This window comes from Cebus imitator, unplaced genomic scaffold, assembly GCF_001604975.1.
Source record: "Cebus imitator isolate Cc_AM_T3 unplaced genomic scaffold, Cebus_imitator-1.0 Scaffold381, whole genome shotgun sequence".
In the NCBI taxonomy this organism is placed as follows: domain Eukaryota; kingdom Metazoa; phylum Chordata; class Mammalia; order Primates; family Cebidae; genus Cebus; species Cebus imitator.
Window position 1 is genome coordinate 152,754 of NW_016107696.1, and position 25,270 is coordinate 178,023.

Here is a 25,270-nt window from a genome sequence, read left to right on the forward strand (position 1 = left end):
CCACCACACCCAGCTAATTTTTGTATTTTTAGTAGAAATGGGGTTTCACCATGTTGGACAGGATGGTCTCCATCTCTTGACCTCATGATCCACCCGCCTCAATGCCCAAAGTGCTGGGATTACAGGTGTGAGCCACTGTGCCCTGCCTTTATCCCAATTTTATATGTATGACTAGAATAACAACTGAAGAGAAAATATAATATTAACTCTGTCACCTCTTTAAATTACGTAGTTCAACAATCATCCACAGTTTATTTCTATCTGGGTGAGTTAAACAATTTGAAATTTCATTATTTCCATGAAACTCAGAAGACCAGCATCATATATTTATAAAAGATTATTTTACAGTGAGAAATGCCTATTTTTTATAAATTGTCAAGCTTCTTCAGATAGGAGATGATTTTCATTTTACTCTACAGGGTATGGTCCACATATATCCAAGGCACAGATCTGACGTCTTAATATAGGGCACAAGGGGATAATTATTTACTGGATAAGAAGTACTGAAATTCTTATCAAATACTTCTTTCAAAACTTCTCTCACATATCACTATGTGATTTACTAAAATTCAATTTTGCTCAATTTTCCCAGTAAAGTGATCATAGCAAGTAAAGTACAACTTCATAGGCTTGTAAATACTTCATGTTCATTTCAGGAGTCAGACAGGGGAATGGAAAATATAGACCACTTACCTGACATGCATTATAAAGGAGCTGATGTTCTAGTTTTTTAATACCCAGAATCTGCTGAAACATTTCATAGAGTTGTTCCTTGCTCAGAATAAGTTCAGACACTGCACTCAGGGCCATCCTATTTGGCTGTTTGCACAAGTCCTCTTCACCCCTGTAAATGGCATCATATTTGGCTATCCATGAGCTCAAGACCGTCTCTTTGCTCAAGCCGTCTATTTCTGGCAAACTCCGCACACGTTTTTCTATGTTTTTCTTAAACACTTCTCTGAAGTCATTAGCAGAGCACCCTCCACTCTGAACCATTCTGGCCACTCGGTCACTCTTTAGAAAAACCTGAAAAACAAAACAAAATCCATTTACAATTAGGTGTGAACACTAACACCACTTGCTTTCAGCAATCCAGCCAGAGCTTCTACAAATATTTCAGCCAAATATTCCACAATGATTCAAAATGTTTTATAATACATGGTAATTAATATAATGGTGGCCCCAAATCTCTCTAAAATGTTAAAATGTTTAGGAGACACAGTATACAGTAAAAAAATAACCTATAAGATGGTTTGCTTTGACCCTGTATGTCTGCCACCTCTACAATTGAATCCTTTGGAGTGGCATCCTTATAAATGTGATTCATGCTCTTACACACAGATACCAGAACTCTCTCATGCCTTCCACCCACCACATGTGGACAGAGTGAAAGGACAGCTGTCTATGAATCAGGAAGAAGGTCCTCACAGACACCAAATCTGCTAACGCCCTGATTTTGTACTGCCTAAGCCTCTGGAACTATGAGAAATAAATGATCATTGCTTATAAGCCAAAAAAGAAAAAAGATGATTAGGAAAGCAACTGCAGATATGAACCCAACATCCCTACCTGTGTCTGAGAGTTCTAGCTGGTTTTTCAGCAGGGAGAGGATCCTCTATCATTTGAATGTGGACTTGAAGACCAATAGTAGGGTAAGTCTAGTATCCAAGTTAATATTTATCATAAGTTATTTTTACTCAAAATTGCCCAACAGCTGTGGGGGGGCGGTTAGAATATACCTGTCCCCATCCCTGATTTTATCACCTCCCCAACTTTCACACACTTATCATAACTAGGAAGAATAGAGGCTTGAAAAGCAATACCTCTAAGTGACTTCTAATTGTCCACTACTACTGGAAAAGAAATAAAATAAAAACAATGACAACAATAGAGTAACATGTTCATGAGACAGGTAGCAAGAGTTGGGTAAAGGTAAGTACAATAATAAAGTTATAATTGGAAAGAGACACGAGTTGGCCTTAAATCTCTTCATTCTGCTAGGTTATAAATCTAAGTATCAGTTAAGATTCATTAAACATCTATTATGTTGTCAATATTCCTAAGAATCCTCTATGGGTCATATAAGGCTGCTTTTATTCTTGCTTTCCTCTTTCTATAATGTCAAAAGACTCTCCCAGAAGAGCCTGCAGGACAGTTTAATACCACTTCCATACATTATATGCTGTTATTGAGCTTACAGAACAGAAATTCATGTCAACTTTTTCTTTTTCCTTTTTTTTTTTTTTTTTTGAGACAGGGTCTCACTCTTTGGCCTAGGCTGTAGCCCAGTAACATAATCACAGCTCACTACAGTCTTGACATCCCAGGCTCAAGCTATCCTCCCACCTCAGCCCCCCCCAGGTAGCTGGGACTTGCAAACACACACCATCATGCCTGGCTAGTTTTTGTATTATTTTTGTAGATATGGGATCTCACTATGTGGCCCAGGCTGGTCTCAAACTCCTAGGCTCAAGCCTCTTGCTTTGGCCTTCCAAAGTGCTAAGATTACTGGCATGAGCCACCACGCCTGGCCTTAACTGCTACCCTAAGAACTGACTCATTATACTAAAGTACTCCCAAGTTATGACCACACTGCTTGCACCACACTACAATTCCTGCCTGCACGGGGCAGGAAGCACACCTGCTTGATACAGTCAAAGTGGACTCACTTGAACCACTGACAGGCAAGCTCAACTATCTGACCCCAAGCCTTCTCCCACCACTTTAGTTCTCCCTCTTAAAATCACTCACACAAACTGTTTTCCTTGTTTCCTATCTTTGCTCAATGCCAACAAGATTTCTGGAACTCAAATATTTTGGTTGACTGACTTATGTACTGAAACAGTGGTAGTAAATTCTGCGTTGTTAAATAAGATGCTCTTCAAACTACAGTGAGGTTATGTCCCAATAAACCTGTCTTAAGTTAAAAGTATCATGTCAGAAGTGCATTTAATACACCTAACCTACCTGAAACATGCTCAAAACACTTACATTAGCCCACAGTTGGGCAAAATCATCTAATGCAAAGTTTACCTTATGACAAAGTATTGAACATCTCGTGTAATTTGTCAAATATTATACTGAGTATGAAAAGCAGAACAGCTGTATAGGCACTCGAAATGTGGTTTCCAGTGAGTGTATATCACTTTTTTACCATGGCAGCTGAAAAACCATAAGCAGAACTGTCATAAATCAGGGACCCTCTGTGTGTATAACTCTTTGCCAGCTTCCTCTTTCTTTACCAGCTCTAGCTCAATTACTTATTATTGAAAAGCCTCCCTGTTTTATTTTTTATGTTTTTAAGGCAAAACAAATTCATTCTTAAGTGACAGGTATAGGAATAGTGCTTTAAATATTTCTATATCAAAGACAATGAAATAGAGATGTTTAACAATATGTTTTGTCTAAGAATGACAAGAACTACTTCAGAACTCAAAGACAGGTCTCCATCTCCCTTCTCAACCTCATCTAATCACTCTCACTGAGCAGTGACATTTAGCATAAATAAATTAGATATTTATAAGCTGCATAAGAATTATTTATATGCAATTTGAAATTATATTCACAAATATTAAAAGTATTTATACATATGATCTTATACATTACATATACACGTTTTTTGGTCTATTTGTACCCTAATTTCGGCGATAGTCGTAACTCAAGTTGGAACACAGGGAAACTCAGTAGTTAAACGGATGGACTTTGCCAGTTGTCAATCTGTTGCTTTTCAGCTCCAGTTCTACCTTTCCATTGCCCTACCTATGTCGGCTAACACAACTCTAAGCAATGTTGATAGAGGGTGCCAGAGGACGTACACTAGAAGAAAAGGGGGTCTTCTTCCTGGTTCTCTTCTTACCTGAAGGCACATGGCATCAACCATGGGCAGCATTTCTCCAGACCCCAGAGAATGGCCTTCTGGTGCACCGTCCCCACTGGCAGATTCCCAGTGAGTTCTGCAGTGTGGCACCTCCCTGTGGACAGCTTCCCCCTAGAACTCCAGAACATCAATTCCCTGCAAGTCTCACTATAACACTTTGGTGAACTTCTCTGCCATGCAGTATGACACACGTTCGCCAATGAGGTCTGGATCCCAGCCCTGGGTGGAGGGGGTGGTGCCTTTTTGGGTACTTGGCTCCCTATTTCTGCTACTCCTATATTCTTTAGAGTTTTATTTACCCATAGTAAACAATTTGTTATTGTTTATATTAAGCATTCCATGTTCAATTATTGTGTTTTCCCTGTCTTTATAGTGTACCCTAACTGATACAAAGTGGAGCATTGTCCCTATAGGAAAATATTCAAAATAAAAACAACCAACTTTGAGAAATTTAGTAATGTGTATAAAGTTTGACCAGCAAGATATAAAGTGAAATATGAATGTCTTAGGAGGGACCTCAGAAAACCTTTCAATTGCTTCAATTCTAATACTCTAAGTTGGCAGGCATTTTATTTTTTCCAAGTTCTTCTGCCTAACAGAGTCAGAGCTAGATTCCACCAAGTAACCAAACCACATTTTTGAAACAAGGACACTAAGAATCTTATTTTGAATTCATTTCCCCTACAAAACCATACCTGAAGCCATACTCAGTTCAATTATATGTAATTTAACCAACATTTACTAAGTACTAACAACATTTCAGGGATTCTGCTAAATGTTGGGGGCACAATGAGCCTTGCCCTTAAACACTCACACCACCTGAGACAGGATACACAACAAAATATAATAGCCTGACAGCAGCAATGGAAACCCACACAGAGGGAGAAAAGGAAAAAGAAAAGACGTTATTAACTCTGCTGGGGGGTCAGAGTGGGAGATGAGAAGATCACAGGGCAGAGAAAAGGGACACAGGTTTTGAACAACTCATGAGACGTGTAAGGGGGATAGAGAGAAACAAAGAATACTTCAGGAAAAAGAAAATAAAATAACAACAGCAATAAAGCACAAAAGAATAACATAGCAAGGCCTTTTGAGGGAAATGTTAAGACTTGCATACTAGCAGGGACATTCACTATGAGGGTGCGGGCCATGTGAGGGAAGGCAGGACTCTGGGCTCTATCTGGAGGTGCAGAGATCAAGGGTAGCTGGGTAGCAGAGGTGATAAAATGGTAAGAAGCATGTGTTAGGCAACTGGTGGCAACAACAAGGGTAGACAATGAGTGACCAGAGCAGACACTGGGACATGAGTTATCAGATGAACACAATAGACCTGGTGGAAAACAATAAGGGCTAGGACTATGCTAGAGAGAAAGGTGAGTTAAGAAGGATTTGGGAGACAGAATGAATGTATCTTGGTAATTTACAAGATGTAAAAATATAAGACAGGGAAAATTGGAAAATTCCATTTTTTTTTTAACTGGGGTATCTAGATTCCAGTAACAAAAAGTAAGGAACATAGGTGGAAGCCCATGTGTGTGCATTTGTATATGGTAATGAGTGTTGGCAGAGTCATGTAAAATCAGTTTAGTTTTGGTACAGGTCAGCTTTAAAGGCAAAGCATGGCAAAAACAAACAAACAACAACAACAACAACAAAAAAAAAAAAAACAGAAAAAGTCAAGACAAAACCTTATGAAATGCCTATATTTTAAAATTTGGCAAAGGAACTGAATCCAGGGCAGGTTGGTGGTGTCAGAGTAGAAGAAAGAATATGGATTTACTAGCAGTCAAGGGAGATGATGGTTTCAGGACGAGACAGACAGACAGTTTCAGTAAAGACAAGAGAGTCCCACAGGCCTTTTAAAAACCTCCCATTGTCCATCTCATCATCAGAGAGAGACAGAGATAGAGAAAGACAGAATTACCAAGTGCCACGAGAGAAATCAGGTAAATGAAGAGAGATTTATTGGTTTTTATCACCACCAGGTCTTTCTGACACACAAGATTTACTGGAGTGGTGAAGAGCAGAAGCCAGCAGCAGTAGAGGGAGGAGAGGACAAGGCACCATAACACTAAGACAGCAGATGTAAACTGTTCTCTTAGAATGCTTTAATAAAAAAGGAAATGGGAGAACGGATAGCAAAAGCTAGTCTGGAAAATCACATTCAAACAATGGAGATGACAAGTCAGTAAAGGGAAGCACTGGGAAGTACAGAAGACAGAAAAATAAGGAATGGTATGCCAATTCTGTGATTAGGTTATAAAAGACTGGGACTGTGGCACTCTCTTGCTTTCTTTCTCCCTCATCACTTGCCTTATGGGAAGTAAGCTGCCATGAGGCAAGGAACTGAGGCCCTCAGTGAATGAAAGTCTGCAAGATCCATGTCAGTAAGCTTGAAAGCAAATTACTCAGTCTCAATCAAGACTTAAGATGACCACAGTCTTGGCAGACAGCTTGAGAGACTCTAGGCAGAAACACCCAGCTAAGCTGCTCCCAGACTCCTAATCCTGCGAAATGGTGAAATAATACGTGTTTATTGTTCTGAGCTACTAAGTGTTAGGATAATTTGTTACAATGCAGTAGATAATACACTCCTATATCCTCATGGCTTACTCTCTTACTTTATTTGGGTCTCAGCACAGTCATCTCCTTAGAGGAAGCCCTGTATTCCCCCACCACCTCATTCATCTACTTTACCCTTTCATCTTGTTCTGTTTTTTTGTTTTCGCATATAGCATCTTCTGGCATGCATTTATTGTCCATCCCCCAGCCAAAATAGAAGCTAAGTACCTTGGCAGAAACTTTGTTTTGTTTGCTGATGAATCCAGTACCTAACACAGAGCGTGTCCCTTAGTAGGAGCTTAATAAAGATTTGTTGGCCAGGCACAGTAGTTCGTACCTGTAATCCTAGCACTTTGTCAGGCCAAAGTGGGCAGATGGCTTGAGCTCACAAGTTCAAGACCACCCTGACCAATACAGCAAAACCCTGCTCTATCAAAAATAGAAAAAATTAGCCAGGTGTGGTGGCATGTGCCTGTGGTTCTAGATACACAGAAGACTGAGGTAGGAAGATCACTTGATCTCAAAAGTTGGAGGCTGCAGTGAGCCATGATCACACCACTGCACTCCAACCTGGGTGACAGAGTGAACCCTGTCTTTGGAAAAAAAAAAAAAATTTTGTTGAGAAAAACTAATTATTATCCCACACACTGAAATCTCCAGAGATAAAGAGGAGAATTATACAGGCATCTCGCTCACAGGTGTCCTATAATACTGATGACTGTGGGAGAAGAGCCAGGGAATGGATAAATATCCAGTAACTGGAAGTCTAGATGTGATAAATTGAAAAGTATGAGCTCTAGAAGGAAATGAGCTTTCGCATGAGGGAGGAAGAGTAATGATCTTAAAGCAGAAATGAAGACCTGTTATCTTGGCCCTATGTGTAGAAGATAATGAAAGGCTGGACCACAATCATAAGAAGGCTGCATATGCCCTCTGTTCTCAGTCGGCTGATTAGGTGTGGGGCCTTCCACATCATACATACATACATACATATCATACGTCACAATGAAGGCCATCATGAAACCTGATCCATCAACCTTTAATCTCACTTAAGCTCCACATTTAGATCTCCACTATCACCTCACATCTTCCTTAGACGTCCCACTGGCACTCTAAATAAGTCTCAGAGTTTGTGACTTTTCCAATATTTGTTCTGCCTCCTGCTTGCCTATCTCAGCGAGTGTCAGATCCCAGTTGCCATCCCCAAGGGGCCTGGAAATTATTCCTGTCTCCTCACATCCTCCATGTTATACATTTCCCAACATACAACTTGTCCCGCACCCTGCTGATTCTGTTCCCTCAATTCCTCTCAAGCCGTTCTTTGCCTCTCCATCTCCCGCAACAGCTCTCCTTCCCTTTCCCTGGGACTCAATGGATGACAGCAAACAGGCTTGCAGTGGGTCTCTCTGCTTCAGAAGTTTTTCTGGCAGCCACCACCCTATTCCTACCACCATTTTTTCCAAACTTATTCTCAATTGGCATATATATTTTTTAAAACACTGATCATTTAAATTCTTCTCCAGCTTAAAATTTTTTATTGGTCTTCCACCAAAATCATCATCATGGCCTCTGAGGTCCCACTTCAAAAATGTCTCAAACAAGGCTGGGCACAGTGGCTCATGCCTGTATCCTAGCACTTCGGGAGGCCAAAGTGGGAGGATCGCTTGAGCTCAGGAGTTGGAGATCAGCATGGGCAAGACCCTGTCTCTACAAAAAAATTTAAAAATTAGTCAGGTGTGGTGGCACATCCCAGCCACTTGGGAGGCTGAGGCAGGTGGGTCACTTGAGCCTCGGAGCCTTTTTTTTTTTTTTTTTTTTGAGATGGAATGTATGAGCTTACTCTGTTACCCAGGCTGAAGTGTTGTGGGTGCCATCTCAGCTCACTGCAACCTCTGCCTCCCGGGCTCAAGTGATTCTCTCGCCTCAGCCTCCTGAGTAGTTAGGATTACAGCCACAAGCCACTAAGCCTGGCTAATTTTTTTGTATTTTTAGTAGAGAAAGGGTTTCACCATGTTAATCAGGCTGGTCTTAAACTCCTGACCTCAAGTGACACACCTGCCTCGGACTCCCAAAGTGCTGGGATTACATGTGTGAGCCACGGTGTCCAGCCATGAGCTCAGGAGTACAAAGCTGCAGTGAGCTGTGATCTCATTATTGCACTCCACCAGTAAAATCCCGTACCAAAAATAAAAAATACATAAAAGTTCTAAATGTCCTCTCTGGCTTCGTCACAAGATATTCTTCCTTGTTGGATCTCCACGCTCCAGTCCCACAGGCCTTTTTAAAACCTCCCATTGTCTACCTCACCATCCCCTAATTATCTTAGTCACCATTCAGATCTCTGCCCAGTTGACCCTTCCTCAGGAATTTCTTCCCCAGTCACCCAGGCTTAGCTGGATCCTGTGTCATATGCTGTTACAGGACCTTTTCTCTTTTTTCTTTAAAATACTGATCCCACTGTTACTGTAATATTTAAGTGAAAAATTTAATTCCCATCTCCTTTACTAATTGGACAGTAACTTCCATGAAGTCAGACTGTTTCATTCATCATTCTATCTGTAGTACCGAGCACTAGACCAAGTACACAGATAGCAAGCACCCAGAAAATATCCACTGGATGAGTAAATGAGTGGTTCAGATGGTTAAACCAATTGTTTGATTCCCCCATCCATGCACTTGTAAAATTTAAATATTTAATGAATCAGGAAGAGGGAACAATACTGCAGAAGGAAAAAATCAAATGAATAGCATCACAGAGGAAGGGCTGGGTTGTGGTGGTTCATGCCTGGAATCCCAGCACTTTGGGAGGCCAAGGTGGGAGAATCACTTGAGCCCAAGAGTTCATGACCAGCCTAGGCAAAAAAGCAAGACCTCATCTCTACAAAAAAATTTACAAATAGCCAGGTACATTGGTGCATGCCTGTACTCCCAGCTAATTGGGAAGCTGCGGTGGAAGGGTAACTTGAGCCTAGGAGTTTGAGTCTGCAGTGAACCATGCACTGTAGCCTGGCTGACAGAGTAAGGCTGTCCCTTAAAAAGAAATTAAAATAATAATGAGAAGAAGAACGTTGCAAAGGAAAGAGGAAAAGGGTGAGTCTAATCTTGTGAGAAGCAGCTGATCAACTGCCCGGAGAGCAGGGCTCACAGCACAGAATGGTGATAAAGAACCCCTGGATAAGCAAAAAAGGATAGGTACAGAGATGTAATTTGATCCAGGTGGCAATGGAAAACACTAAAGAAGGAAGTGACATGTTGAAAGATTATTTTGGAGAGTATTTAGTAGAGGGGTGGTGGAAAGGAAGGCAGAATTGTGAGCAAAACTAGGGCAGACTTTAAAGCTGTAAAATCCATCCATGTACTTGCATAATTTAAATAATTAATGAACCAGTAAGGTTTACTAATTTCCTATTATATGCTCTATAGGAAAGACGTATAAAAACATGGACCTTGTCCATATGAAAAGGGAAGGAAAAGATATCAGAGGGACGGAAACATAATGAGTGATGTCCCAGAGGAGTGAGAGAGATTAGTTTTGTGAGTAAAATAAATTATACTGTCTAATAAATATATTATCTAATACTGCCTATAATCTGTGTTCTTACAGAAATAATAATAGAGTTTAAGACAATCCTTCAGGCTTATCAATTATGAAACTCACAATGATGGGTTTAATCTCACTAAATATAAAATATCTTAATCCTCCATCCTTTCATAACAATAGTTACCAAGTTAAAGGCAGGTAAAGTGTGGCTACATGTGGAAATTGGTTCCAGAGCTGGTCTCCAGGCATCAGTGGTCACCCTCCAACTTTCTGCTGTGGGACCCAGGATCTTCAATGAAGGTCTGCCTGGAGTACCAGCAGGGTACCATACTGGTGTCGAAGCTGCCATGGCAACTCCTTACACTGACAAACTCACCAAGGGGCAGATATTCTGTCTCCCTAGAGCTCTTCCTATATTATCTCTTTTACTCCTCATAATCTCCCAGTACCCTCTCCAACACCATTCTCTTTTAAAGCTTAAGTGGTTTAAGCTGAGGAGATAAGCAACTGGCTCCAGGTCACACAACTACGGGGAGAATAGAGACTGAATCCTGGGCTTTGGGACTCTAAAAACTCTACTCCTTTACTATCTTTCTCTCCCATTCCTCCGCCCAGCAAAGTGCACCTCTGGCAGCCAGATGTCCTGCTGGGTGCTGGCCAACACCGGTGGAATTATCAACCAGTGGCTTTCTTATGAAATGCCCCTGAGCACACAACTTATTCAGTGTGGGGGTTAGGAACCTCACGTCGGAAAACTGACATACTATGTATGTTACATTTGTTTACATTTCAGTGAATTTTAGCTGACATATATCCTTCCATCTGAGCACCACCAACTGCCACTCTTCCCATTCATCTGCTCAGCTTATATGCCAAAGAAGTCACCGAATATCTTAACAAAGTCATGGTGAACTAATAACAAAAGTGAAATGTGATTACTATAACAAGAAACTATATCTGCCAAGGGTAAGTCTGCCCAGCTGTCCAAACAAGGCTTCAAACATCCTTTTCCATGGAAGCCCTTATTGTTCACACATTGCTGTTGATTTGAACCACGCATTATTTCTTTGATTTAAAAGGATTTTATAATGATGAGAAAAAGATTATCTGCTTGCCAAATCATTGTGGCTATGAGATGTTTCTGGGAAGGCTGCCAGCATGTGATCAGCCAACAAAACGTTGGGAAAAGTACAAGAGTCCCACATACAAAACATGCCTTTTTCTCCTTAATAATGCCAAATATTATACTGTCTCATAATTTCCATAACCTATGCTGTCCTTGGAGAAACAGTGATATAGTTTTTAAAACTATTTTTCAGTTGTTATCAATTCATGAAGCTTTGTTAACTGTGGTGAAGTTTAGTCTCACTAGAAATAAAATAATTTTTGGTTTTCCAGTATGTAAATACCAGTATTATTTTACACAGAAACATTTCATTTCCTGATTCGTACATGTTGTAATACAAACTTAAAAGAGATATACTTTAAAAAGGAAAATCTGAACCTCGCATGTGCTGAAGCTCCAAGACATGAACTGTTTTACTGGATGGAAACACATTAAGGTAGCACTTGTCCATCTGCGGGACTTGTCTGTGACTCACACAAAACAGAGTCTTCTGTGATGACACCACACACAGAAACACAAAGAAGCCCAGTGCTCCATTCTGACTATGCTGTCCAAGAGGACACACTTTGCCTCCCTGTTCACGCCCGAGATGTTCAGAGAGAACAATGGTCATGTACCAGGAAAGACCAGTGTGCCGTCTCTGATTGAAGTGAAACCTCCAAAGGGACATTCTCTCCTTTCATTTCAAGTTATTTTTTTTGGAAAGGTCATCCATCAAGGTGAGTTAAATTATAATATGTACTAAATTTTTAAAAATATTATCCAGTCTATCATTGATGGGCATTTGGGTTGGTTCCATGTCTTTCCTGTTGTAAATAGTGCTGCAATAAACATATGTGTGCATGTGTCTGAATAAAGAAAATGTGGCACATATATACACCATGGAATAGCATGCAGCCACAAAAAAGAATGAGGTCGTGCCCTCTGCAGCAACGTGGATGAAGCCGGAAGCCATCATTCCCAGCAAACCAACACAGGACCAGAAAACCAAACACCACACATTCTCACTCCTAAGTGGGAGCTGAACAACGAGAACACATGTACACAGGGAGGGGAACAACACACACTGGGGCCTGTTAGGGGTGTGGGGGGCAATGGGAGGGAGAGCATTAGGACAAAAACCCAATGCATGCAGGGCTTAAAAATTTAAATGATGGGTTGACAGGTGCAACAAACCACCATGGCCCATGGACACCCATGCAACAAATCTGTACATTCTGCACATGCACCCCAGAACCCAAAGAAAAAAAAGAAAGAAACTATAACCTCTTGAACATCAAAAATATATATATATAGCAAGAAACAAGACCTACTCATGCATCTTTTACCTAAGGAAACAAACTTAAGGTAAGAGGGTGGGGAGGAGAGCAGTAAACCCTGGAAAAAGACACCATGGTCCGAAACTTGATGGACTAAATTATCAAAAAATTATTGGGAAAAAAAAAGAATAGGTTCCTACCTGATTACTCTCTTTAAGAGAAATACCTACAATACATTAGAGTAGACAATATAATAACTAAGGTGAACTATCTCAATTACTTTTTAGGGTCCTTCATAAAATTTTATTAATGGCACCTTAAATGCAAACACTATGGAGACTGCCAAAAGAATGAGGACTTAGCAGAAAATACATGTCTTTTGCTACTAGTAGTGAGAAAACAAGAGCCAAATGTTTCTGCCTTTAAAGTTGGTTTGCTTACCCTTCAACTTGGACATTCATTTGGAAAATGAGGATATTTTATATACCAGGCTGTATCATGACTGCTCACTACACTGCAATATGATAACTTATGTTCATACAGCATTTGAAGAAGAATGCTGTCAGCCCTAGTTAAATATGCACTTCAAACACCATGACTACAGAGAGATCCTGCTTCCCATGATGACCCATCAGCTCAAGGGCCATCTGGAGAGACAAGAGGATCTGGAAGCCTGCTGTTAGCTGCTCAGCCACATCCTGGAGGTACTGTACAGGAAGGACATGGGGTCAACGCAGAGGCACATCCAGATTACCGTGGAGAAACCTCTCCAGACCGTGAACTGAACCATCATTTACATGGGACGAGATCCATTCCATGGACTTTAAGTGCTTGGTGACAGTATTTTTTTTTTTCAGGTTACTTTGAATGCCCAAAGCCAGTCAATGGATTCTTTGCTGGCACTGTTATGTGCCAGGCTCTTTATCCATCCAAGTCTCCCTCAACCTACCTTTCCAGCCTTCTCTTCCATTGTTCTCAAGAACATATTTTCTGTTCCATTAAAGGGGCATATTTGTGTAGCCCTCCACAATGAATACATTCCCACCCCCACAGCTTATCCACTTGTTCAATAAATGTTTACCAAGACAAACCAAAATGCCAGGCAATGTGATCAGATGTCATAAGCAAAATGACAAGAGTTTGCTGCCTTCCTACAGCTTACAGCGGGGCAAACAAACGGTTATACAAGCTGATATGCCTGTGGTTGGATAAATATTAGTGAGAATTTCTGGTGCCAGAAGAGTTCGTAACAAAATTTGAATCTAGCTGAAGAGGTCATTATGGCTTCCCTGAGAAGGTGATTAGAAATCTGAAGACAAAGTGTTTTCAAATAAAAAGGAACCAAGAAGCCAGGGGACAGTGGGTGGAAGGAACACAGCCTATCTAAGGTGGCCTTAAGGCAGCTTCCTGAGCTGCAGTGGAGGGCCCGAGAGTACAGTGGAATGGGAGGTGCCTGAGGAGGATGGGTGGGCTTTGTCAGGCCTGGAAAGTGCTCTGGTCTTTATTCCAGGAGCATGGAATGCCATCAATATTTAAGGCAGAGAGTCACATGATAAAAATCACATTTTGAAAATAGCTAAAATTTATTTTAGTGACTTCAAGTGTATTAACCCTCACAACTGCATAAAGAAGGTGCTAGTGTCTATCTAAAAGGTAAACAAACAAACAAACCAGCATACAGAGGTAAACAGACATGGCCAAGATCATACAGCCAGAGTGTGGAAGAGTCAAGATTTAAGTCCAGTCTCGCTCTAGAGCTCCCCTCTTCACCGTCATGCAATCAAGTATGAAAATTTATCAATTTATGGTTCATTCGACTGAGCTGGAAGGGCCAAGCAGTAAATGAATTAGTAAGGATTAGGAGGGAGAATGCTCCTGTTCACCTCTTTGCCAAGCATTCCACAGCTTGATGGTATTTCTCTATTCTAAGCCATCTTAACACTTCCCCATGCTCTGTATAAAATATATAAAACACTGCTGTCCTGTGATACATCATTGTACCTCTCTCTTGTTTACACTGCAAACCGCACCTTTAAAACCTCTGTAGTGTCTAGTATCATTAGATACTCAATTTTTTTTTTTTTCTTTTAGCATCATCTTATCCCAAAATGCTGGGATTATGGGCATAAGCCACAACACCTGGCTAGATACTCGAATTTTAAAAGAAATCATCAAGTCCTTATAGCAACGAACTTTGGAAAGTTATTGAATCCAAAGGTTGGTGTGTTGACCAGTGTGGGATGAAGCTTTCATGAATTCAAAGTGGAAAAAAAACAAACACAAGGATTTCAAAGTAAATTTTAATAAAGCTAACTTTATTAAATATTCTAAAAGCTGAAACTATAGGTACAAGAAGTCACTTTTTATAATACAATGTTATTAACAGTAAATGTGTGGTTTTGTTATATTCATCCAAAGGATTCTTCCCACATGGCTGCACAGACAAAACCAATTCACTGAGACTGTGCAATAGAGAAAGAGTTTTATTAATGTAAGGCTGGCCACGCAGAAGATGGAGTTATTACTTGAATTAATCTCTTAAAGGCTTGGAGTTTAGGGGCTTTTTTAAGGATAATTTGGTGGCCGAAGGTTTGGGGAATGGGAAATGTTGACTGCTTAGAGATGAAATCACAGGGGCATGGAAAACGGTCCTCCTGCACTTAGCCTCCGGGTAGGGGCTACAGGATGGGATGCACCACTACTGTGGGTCTGGGCGGATTTAGTTGGTGGTCACAAATGCAAAATGTGAAACATACCTCAAAAGGCCAATCTTAGGTTCTGCAAAGTGATGTTATCTATAGAAGCAACTGGGGAAGTCACAAATCTTGTGACCTCTGGCCATAGGATTACAGAGCGGATAGGGATTACAGAAACTAAACCTACATTTTAGCCCAACTCAGGCCCCTCCCACAATCCTAATCTTGTGGACTTTCATTAGTTTTACAAAGATGGTTTTTGGTCCCTGAGCAAGAAGGGGTTTAGTTTTGGGTTTATTATCATCTTTGCTTCCAAGTTAAGTTATAAACTAAATCATTCCCATGGTTAGCTTGGCCTATGCATAGGAATGAACAAAGACAGCCAGCCTATGAGGCTAGAAGCAAGATAGAGTCAGCTATGTTAGATTTCTCTGTCATAATCTTTGCAAAGGCAGTTTTATTGTTGTTGTAATGGTTAATTACCTTTCTTGACATACAAAAAAGTGCAATATCTGACCACCATTTTTATTTACTGATCCATGAATTCCAAAGACATGAAAAACATTAGTTAAGCCAATCCATTCCTTTACCTATCAAATACGAAGAATCACAACTTAAAATTGATAGCAAATTATTTTATCTAAAAAATAAATTTTGGTAAGAAATACCTCTAGACCCTTATCTATAAACTAGGATACAGTTGCTTTCAAAAGACCCTTCCAACTAATCTAAATCCCTTATAATTAATCTAAAGCCCTCATATTAAATCTAAATCCCTTAGGCCAGGCCAGGCATGGTGGCTAACACCTGTAATCCCAGCACTTCTGGAGGCCAAGGTGGGCAGATCATGTGAGGTCACAAGATCAAGACCAGCCTGGCCAACATGGCAAAAACCCATCTCTACAAAAAATATAAAAATTAGCCGGGTGTGGTGGTGTATGCCTGTAATCCCAGCTACTCGAGAAGCTGAGGCAGGAGAATCACTTGAAACCAAGAGGCAGAGGTTGTCATGAGCCGAGATCATGCCACTGCACTCCAGCACGGACAACAGAGTGAGACTCTGTCTCAAAAAAAAAAAAAAAAAAAAAAAAAAAAAAAAAAAAAAAAAAAAAAAAAAAAAAAAAAAAAAAACCCTTACACCAGATATAAAGCCCTGAACTGCCCATGCCTCCTTACATCCTGTTTTAAGAACTGAAATGAATCTATACCCTAATAAGCGTTAACAAATACACAAATGTGCTTTGAAAAGTATAAAGAAAAAAAAAATATGTACATATCATATTACCATCATCAATATTATGAAGTCTCTCTAAAGTGTTTTTCTTCTAATATCAGCTAATAACAGACCTTTGAGTCTTTCTTCCTAGGTATTTCCCAAGCAAATGCTTAGCTTAAATTTCTCTAAGCCAATAGCAAGTTCTCCTTAGCCTTGTAATTATGAGACAAAGTGAAGATTTACCAAGCCACGTGCATAAACGCAAAGATCACTGCACTCTACTCGGGCTTCCAATCTGTATGACACTGCAGCAAAGACTGAGACCCTGAAGGGGAAGAAAAATCATGCATCGTGGGAAAGGGAGCAATGGCATGGCAAATATGCATTTCTAGAGAAAAGGTTCTATGTTTATAGACACAAGGTCAAAGAAGATACCAGCTTTCCAAAGCCCCTATCTTCAGCCTAAGCCATCTCTTCCACCTTCATTCAGTGTGTTTCAGTGTGATGGAAAAGTCTGAATGTTTCTTGTTTGGGCTACCTTGTTCCATCTATTCTATAAAGAAAATGCTTTCTTTGTTTTGCCCTCACTGTAATAATAAAGAAAATAAATCTTAAAACTTTAGTGTATTGCTTTTACTTTTTTGTTTTTCAGATGGAATTTCACTCTGCCACTCAGGCTGGAGTGCAGCGGAATGATCTTGGCTCACTGCACCTTCCACCTCCCGGGTTCTAGCAATTCTCCTGCCTCAGCCTCCTGTGTAGCTGGGACTACAGGTGCATGCTGCCATGCCTGGCTAATTTATTTGTATTTTAGTAGAGGTGGGGTTTCACTACACGGCCCAGGCTGGTCTCGGCCTCCTGAGTTCAGGCAATCCACCACCCTCAGCCTCCCAAAGTGCTAGGATAACAGGCATGACCCACTGCGCCCAGCCTAGTGTATTGCTTTTGAAGTCTCATAATATATCTAATGTTGAATAAATCCTTAAAATGGTTTACGTTTAATATCTGGGGAAAAAAAAAGAATTCCCCTGTTGTCTTACAGCTTCACAGCATTCCAACTTCAATTATGGAATTCTATTTACCTCATCCTTACTTCTGTGCTACTTTCCTCTCATCAGCTGGGAAATAATGTGACAAAACTGAGAGTATCTCAGGCATCAGGAGACCTGAGAGTTCAAGCTAAGAGACTCTGAACCATTCTGGGTCAGTTTCCTCATCAATGGAATACAGATAATCTTAAGATGGGATAATTCCCTTGACGTTGAGCCCATTTTTGGGCAGGAACTGAGTGACATGTTTCACTCAGCCTGCCACTGGTCACTCCTCACAACAGAGAATGTGTGAGCAAGTGTGTGTAGGGACTGGAACAAATGAACACCGGAACCGGCCAATTGGTCCTCTCTTGTGGGAACAGGCTGTGCAGACCCTGGAGCAGCTCCAAGCCCCTGCACTCTTGGTTCTTGTCTGGCGTCCAGGAAGAGACAGTCATATGAATGAAGGGTAGTGTATGTGGATGATTTTATTTGGTGACGGAAGTGGCTCTTGGCGGGATGGGAGTTGGAAAGGTAATGGTGAGGGAAGAAGAAAGTGATCTTTCCCTGAAGCCACACCATCTGAAGTTAGCCACATCTATCTGTAGTCTCTGATGCTCAGTTGCTGCTTCTCAGTTCACTGTGCAGCCACTTGTATCCCTGATGCTCAGCAGCTTGTGCTGCTCTGCCAGTTGCTTTTTAAGGGCAGAGGACAGAGATGTGGCAGGGCAAAAAGGCAACATTTGGGTGGAAAAATGGGGTCAGCTGTTTTCACTAACAGCCACCATTCCAGGATTAAGGGTGGGGCTTTGGCTGGGAGCCCAGCAATTCTGTATCAATATAACTTAAAAAAACTTTTTATTTAATAACAATTTTATATACTATTGGGTACATCGTGATGTTTTGATATAGGCTTAAAATGTGGAATGATACTTTTCTCAACACTTCTTTTAGTATTATATGAGATAATACAGTAAAATAAATTTTAAAATCACTGCTATTTAAAATGTTTTCTGTGAACCAATGCCAGTACCCAGACTGTTACCTGTCCCTCAGCAAGTACAGAAGGTGGTCCTCTAATAAGGTTGCTTTGATATAGTGTTAATGCAGGGAAAAAAAAAAAAAAACAGATTCCCAGTTGGGGCTACCATCTGTGCGGAGTTTGCATGTTCTCTCCAAGTCTGCATGGGTTTCCTCCAGGTACTCCAGTTTCCTCCCACATCCCAAAGACGTGTATGTGAGGTTCACTGTGTCTGCATTGTCCTGGTGTGAGTTAGTGTGGGAGTGCGCGTGAGTGTGCCTTGTGATGGGATGGTGTCTGTCCTGTCCAGGTTGGTTCTTGCCTTGTACCCTGAGCTGCTGGATTCTGACCACTTGTGACCCTGAACTGAAATATGTGGATAAATAATTGTCTTACTTGTTTTTATTTATCTTTATTAAGTGTATGTAGAGCTCACATTTATTTCCATACTAAATATTAGAAGTGTTTTGGTTTTTATTGAGAAGTTTGATAATATCTCTAGGACCAGAAATAGGCTGTAGGAACTTGACTCTTTTTATATCAATCAGCCTATGGTTAAGTCAATTTCATTATATGTCATTTCCCTTAAAAACCACAGTTTCTGGGAATTTATCAACTATGTTAAGTGAGGACTGTGAGTATTTACTCTATAGGAAGCATAGTTTTATAGAAAATCTGAATTGATTTGACATTGCCATAGCATCCAAAAGCATAATTCTCCCCAATATTTTATTATAAAAAGGTTTAAACATATAGAAAAGTTGAAAAAAGTTTGTAGTAAGCACACACACACACACACACACACACACACACACACCCCTACTACCTAAACTCTACAATTAACATTTTATTCTATTAGCTCTTTCACATATTGACCCAATCCTTCATCAATTCAAATTATTTTTGTTACGCATTTTAGTCAAGCACATTTTAATTTTATAAAATATTCCATAGTGGATGAGAAATCAATAAGTACCAGTCCTTTGCTGCAGATAAAATACCTTAAAAAAACCTTTGCTTTGAGAAAATTGGTGATATGGCAATGTTAACAAGCAAGTTGGGAGAAAAGATATTTCTAAAAGCTGAACCATTTCATGTTCCACAATACTGCCAAGGCACCAGAGAATGAGTTGCTACCCTCTCAAATCCTAGGTTTATAAAACATAAATCTTAAGGATAGCAAGTTATTTACTCTTGATAATCCAAGGGGCTGCTGCAGAGAAATGAAGTTCCAAAATAAAAATGAAAAAAGAAAATATCTGGAAAGTAAATCAATTTGAAAAGCAAACATTCTGTTAAGTTCAAGCAAAATGAACCCCAAACTTGTTGACTAAATTTCCCTGGCATACAGTGGCTCTCAATAAATATTTGTTGAATGGATTTTATAGTTTATACAGTGTAGTTATTTATTTTTTTTAACAGATGGCAACTACGTGTGGAATAACAATGTTATTGCGTTTTAATCCCAGAATCTGATTCTCGGAATAGTGATTGACTTCAAAGGCATAAATGCAATCACCCTTCTAAAGCTCGAATTCCCTCACCATTACCACCACTAAAGTGACATCCAAACAATATCAAACTCCTTTAAGGAAGATAAACTAGGCTCTCTGAAGGCAATATCCTGTCTACAGGCAGGACCAACATCATGAAATTTGTTTCCAAGAGGTAGTGCTCCCCCTGTAGCTGTGATTCTCTTACTGCATACTCACCTCTGCAAAAGCAAATAAAATCTAAATTCCTCCCAAGTCCATTCTTCAAGTGTTTGATGGCAGCTAACGCTATCTTCTGTCCTGCAGGTTAAACATTTCTGACATTTCTCAAATGACAAGACCCACTTATTATCCTACTAGCTCTCCTCAACATGTGTTTCACTTTCTCTGCACAGGTTCTAGATGAAAGCCTTCACTGATTCTTTTCTGGTCTTTGTTCAGCTCTTTATCTTCTTGGTGATGTCTCTTCTATTTAAAGCTGCATCTCTGTCTTCTGTAGCTCCCTATTCTGTTTTCTATTTTTCTCCACAGCACTTATAACTATGGAGCACATGACGTTTATCGTATTTTCTTCCCACTAGCAAGTAAGTTCCATGGGGGCAGGCATTTTTATATGGTTCACTACTGTATTTCCTGGGCAATCAATATTTGTCGAATGAATCAATGAACCTGCCATATGTGTAAGATCTTACAATCAAGGAGGAAGAAAGTAATTAGTTCTAGTTAGAGAAGCAATGCTTCTATTAAAGCAGAAGATCTCACACACCTCTGGAGGGCCTACCTACATTCCCAATGCCTTATCTTGAACTTATTTTCAGCTACATTATTATGGTAGCTAAACTGAGTATCCCACCAGTATCTGTCTGTGAAGCTGGTTTTATAGACCCAAACCTAGAAATTTACACGATTCCTTCTGAATTTTACCTGTGGTCCACGTTATTAGAATATTGATATCAGACCTTTAGTGAATATAATGGAATTAAAAACTATTCTCGTCCATTGTGGACTGCCCCACAATGGAAAGGGTGTGTACTGCCCAAAACGATTCATACTTTTCAGTTTTTTTCCTGTCCTTCTATTTATAAATTGCAAATTATCTAAAATATATTAGTTTTCTCGCAGCTTCCTTGACAGCTGTGATAGTGGTAGTGGGTAGAGAAACCAGTACTGGGAGTGCAAAGAAGGATTTCTATTGCATAGTCATAGAAATCTGAAACCAATTGTACATGTGAAATATGCCCAAATGTACCTTGTAACAACCTAATGTATAATAGCAACTACTATCTGAGACTTTCAATTACACTATCATACTATTTTTTATTACAATTGTGATGCATTATTGCTGAAAATAAACTATCTGATCTAAATGAGGTTCTTAAATTTGAGTATGCATTAGAATCAGCTGGAGGACTTGGTGAACCAGATTGCTGCCCCCTCCTCAAGTTTCTAACTCTGTAAACTCTGCAGTGAGCCTAAGAAACTGAATTTCTGACAAGTTCTCGGGTGATGCCAATGCTGCTGATCTGAGGATGTGGATGCTACGCTAAGATGCTTTTCTCTGGGGACAGAAAATGAATGTCGGTGGTCTGATGTAAAAGGCACATGTCCTTTTTAAAATATAACTGTGCTCTGTTCTGCTTTTTGTTCCCTCTGACAGTCTTTTTCTGCCATTCTGGAGTGCAGTGGTACAATATGGCTCATATAACCTCCACCTACTAGTTTCAAGCAATTATCATGCCTCTGCGTCCCCAGTAGCTGAGATTACAGGAATGTGCCACCACACTCAGCTAATCTTTGTAGTTTTAGTAGAGATGGGATTTCACCGTGTTGGCCAGGATGGTCTTGAACTCCTGGCCTCCTGTGATCTCCTGCCTCAGCTTCCCAAAGTGCTGGGATTACAGGTGTGAGCCACAAGACCCAGTCTACCGATGTTTCTTAAGCCTAAACTTTTTAAAAAAAGACTGATATCAATTGTTAGGATAATTACACTTTTTTTTTTTTTTACCCCTTTGAACTTCAGCAGAAAGGCAGCCTACATCAAAACACTTCACACTAAATACTTTTTACACAAGAGAGCTACCAACTCCAGAATCAGTACTTCCTAAATGGAAGCATCCATTCATTCCTACAGCTTCATATTTCTTTTTACTCAAATCAGACATAGCCTGATCACAGCTTCACTCTCACATAACTCTTTTTTCTTTCCTAATTATGTTGAAATCACATAAGATATCATTCAATTACCCTCCAGCTAGCACTCCCAATGCCTTTAGCTGGGATTTTTCTTCCACTGTGCATTTATTTAAGTTCCTAAAGCTGGACTCATCCTAATGTTTTGTCCTTTACTTAAAAACTAGTGTTTCAAGTTAACTGCAGGGTAGTGGTCAAGACCATGAGCTGTGGAACCAGAACAAGTTCAAATATAGGTTCTGTCACATGCCAGATATTTAACTTTGGGCGTTACTCAGCCTCTTTGCACTTCATCTCAACAATGAGGATACCAATAATGCCCATCTCATAGCATAACGGTTACGATTAAATGAGATTCTACCGGTTAAGGGCATATAGTAACACCGTGTATATTATAGCTATTATTATTACCACCCCTTCCTCTATTCCTATCACGCTTGCCAGCTTTACTCAGCCAGCTAACCATTCTTGGGAGACAAAAAAAGTCTTCTAACATAGTACACAGGGATACTACAAATTCAGGGAGCCCAAAATAGTAATACTGAAATTTATATAATAGTAGAATCACCACTAATGTGTCATTGGTGGTTAAATTTTGTTAATAAATTACAATTTAGTACTTACATGTATGAAGCCTTTTGCTAACATTTTTCTCAGTTAATCAGTCTAACCATAGAGCTGTATTTCCAGCTATGCCATGAACATCACCCAGAAGTTCTATGACATATTCAAAATCTGTACTCTTCTACTCCAAACTTGCTTCACCTCAGTGTCATTTTCCATCTCACTGAGAGATGGAAAGGTAGTGGCCCAAGACAGAAAGCAGGGAGTCATCCTTAACTCTTCATTCTTCCTCTGCTCCCCCTGATCCATACCCACCTCTTTTGTATCCATGGTGTGTTGCTAAACTGGAGATGAACTGAAGATAAAGGTTATGGATACAGAGAGGCTTTAAAATCAGTGTTACCCTGGTCATGTAAAAATGAAGCAGAAAATTCACACCAGCACGTAAAATCAAAGAACATATTATCTTGTAGGCGATCCACCCAAGCCCACTCGCCACTGCCTTCATTCACATTTTCACTTTATCACTCCTGGATCATTGCAACAGCCTTCTAAGTTCCATCTCTCAGGTTCAGGGTCAGGTTCCAGCCCATGCTGAGGTCTGGAGAGAGTGGGTGGATGGGTGGCAAACAGCTGAAAGAAAACTGGAGGAGCTGTAGCTAGATAAAATATGGCTTTATTCAGCAGCTCTCTCATCAGCAGCTCTCTTACAGTGTCTGCTCTCTCTCTCTCAGCTGTTTGAGCTGGCCACTCCCATGCACAGCTTCGAGGCCGGCTCTCCCTTGCCTTCTGGGTCAGCAGCTTAACTCTTTGTCTCTCTGGGCATGAGGGCACCTATATAATGTCAGCAGGGCAATGATCCCTTTTATAGACAACAGTGGCTTAGAGCCAAATGATGAGCCTTCCCATTTTATGGCTACACAGTTGTGGTAACAAGTGGAATTATACACCTGGGCTTTAAGCTCGCTGAGTCACTCTGGATGTTTACCTCGGCCTGCCCTTGACCAAGGCACAGCCATGTTCCTTACACTCCACCCGCTAGGCCAAGGGAGACAAAGGCTTTGGATACACAGGTTATACACATAAGCTTTGGTACACAGGCTGGATATACACACACACAAGCTTTATACATAAGTTTTGGGTACATAGGTTTGACAGATTTGATATACAGCGTTGGCAATCAGGCCTTACCCACTAGACTGAGGGAGTCCTTTTAGTGAGGACCTATGCACATAGGGCAGCACCTTGGACCCATAGGCCACAGCAACAATACTGGAAGCAATAACCTACTACTAATATTCCTGCTATGCTACCCATGATTATTAGAACTCAATGTAGGCCAGAGCCCAGAGATACAACATCTCTGCAGGGAGTCACCAGTAAGGTGCTCAATCACTTTAACCTCCTGTGACACCCCTGTAAAGCTGCCATTATGTTCTGGTGGTTGTCAGGGATGAATGTACATCACTGTGTCTCTACAAGGGCACAGGTGCCACCTTGGGCAGCTGTGGCTCTGTCTAAGGCCATCCAGTTTTGCAGCACCACCTTCCTAATCTGATTAACCTTATCAGTTGACAAAAGGAGGGCAACTCAGGTATGACTCAGGGCCCGAGCTGTGTGCTCTGCAAGGGCTGTAACTTGCATTTCCACAGTAATGACACCTACTCTAGGGATAGTTATTGCTAAGGGATAGAACCACCAAGAGGCCCATCGCACTCACAAAAACTGGGAATTGAGCACCTTGTAGTCATGCAGGCGACTAGGCAATGTGGGAAGCACAGTGGCATGCACATAGGGCCACCCCCAGGTACATTCCAATTGGCTGGCAAATATGGCCATCCTGTGCCTCCACAGACCCATCAACTCCAAGGGGGCCACAAAGTCCACTGGAGCCCAGCCTTGGTAAGGCCACTTACTCCACCACACCCTTGGTGTAGTGACACGTGTTATGTTTGCACAAACCTCGGCAGGCAACCATCCCACCGTGACTGCTCTATCCATCGTGGTACCCACAATGGGGGCACCACGTGTTCTCCCATTAGTCAGCTCCACCCATCGTGGACACTAGAGTCAGCCAAAGGGCAGGCTTGCCGTGGATTTTGCAATGCCCCCTATTCAAAGCTTGCTGTGTTGCATCCCATCCTTTGTCTGTGGGGCCCCAAGTTTCTAGCCATGTCCAGTTCTGCACAGAAGCTGGATGCACGTGCCAGGGTAAGCCATCCACAACTGTTGCTAAAAGGGCAGTGCAGATCCAACAGTTGGAGACACTGGTCTGGGTGTAGGTGTGGGCCCAGTCCACAATGTTATTGGAGTATGCCAACTTACAGCTGAAACGACAAAGAAAGCACGGGTACTAATAGGGGTAAATCACATCCCTCAGCAAAAATACAAATCAGCTTTTCATTTCTGGGTAACAATGCAGCCACCAAGGCATCTGCCCTGGGCAATGATACGACACCTTATCAGCTTTCTATGGTTCCTGTGGGTCTTGCACCCATGCCAAAGTAACAAGGAAGTTTATGATAGGTCACAAGGACAGTACACATGTTCCCTGGAAGAGGGTTCCTTCCCTGGCAGTTCCCCTGTGACTGGCTGTGAAGATCACATGTTAAATACCCAAGGAGTAACATGTAAGTTATACTGCAGACCCTTCCCCGTGGGGGGCTACAATCACCAACCAGCTGCAATGGGGGG

General features: G+C 40.9%; 1 protein-coding gene across 1 annotated transcript in view; it reads right to left on the reverse strand.

Annotated features, from left to right (window-relative positions):
- Positions 1-25,270, reverse strand: part of CADPS2 (calcium dependent secretion activator 2) — a 355,227-nt gene that overhangs the window by 147,026 nt on the left and 182,931 nt on the right. The window contains exon 3 of the mRNA XM_017507634.2: positions 694-1,026. Within this exon, the coding sequence (XP_017363123.1) occupies positions 694-1,026 (333 nt within the window). The remainder of the gene's footprint in view (positions 1-693; positions 1,027-25,270) is intronic.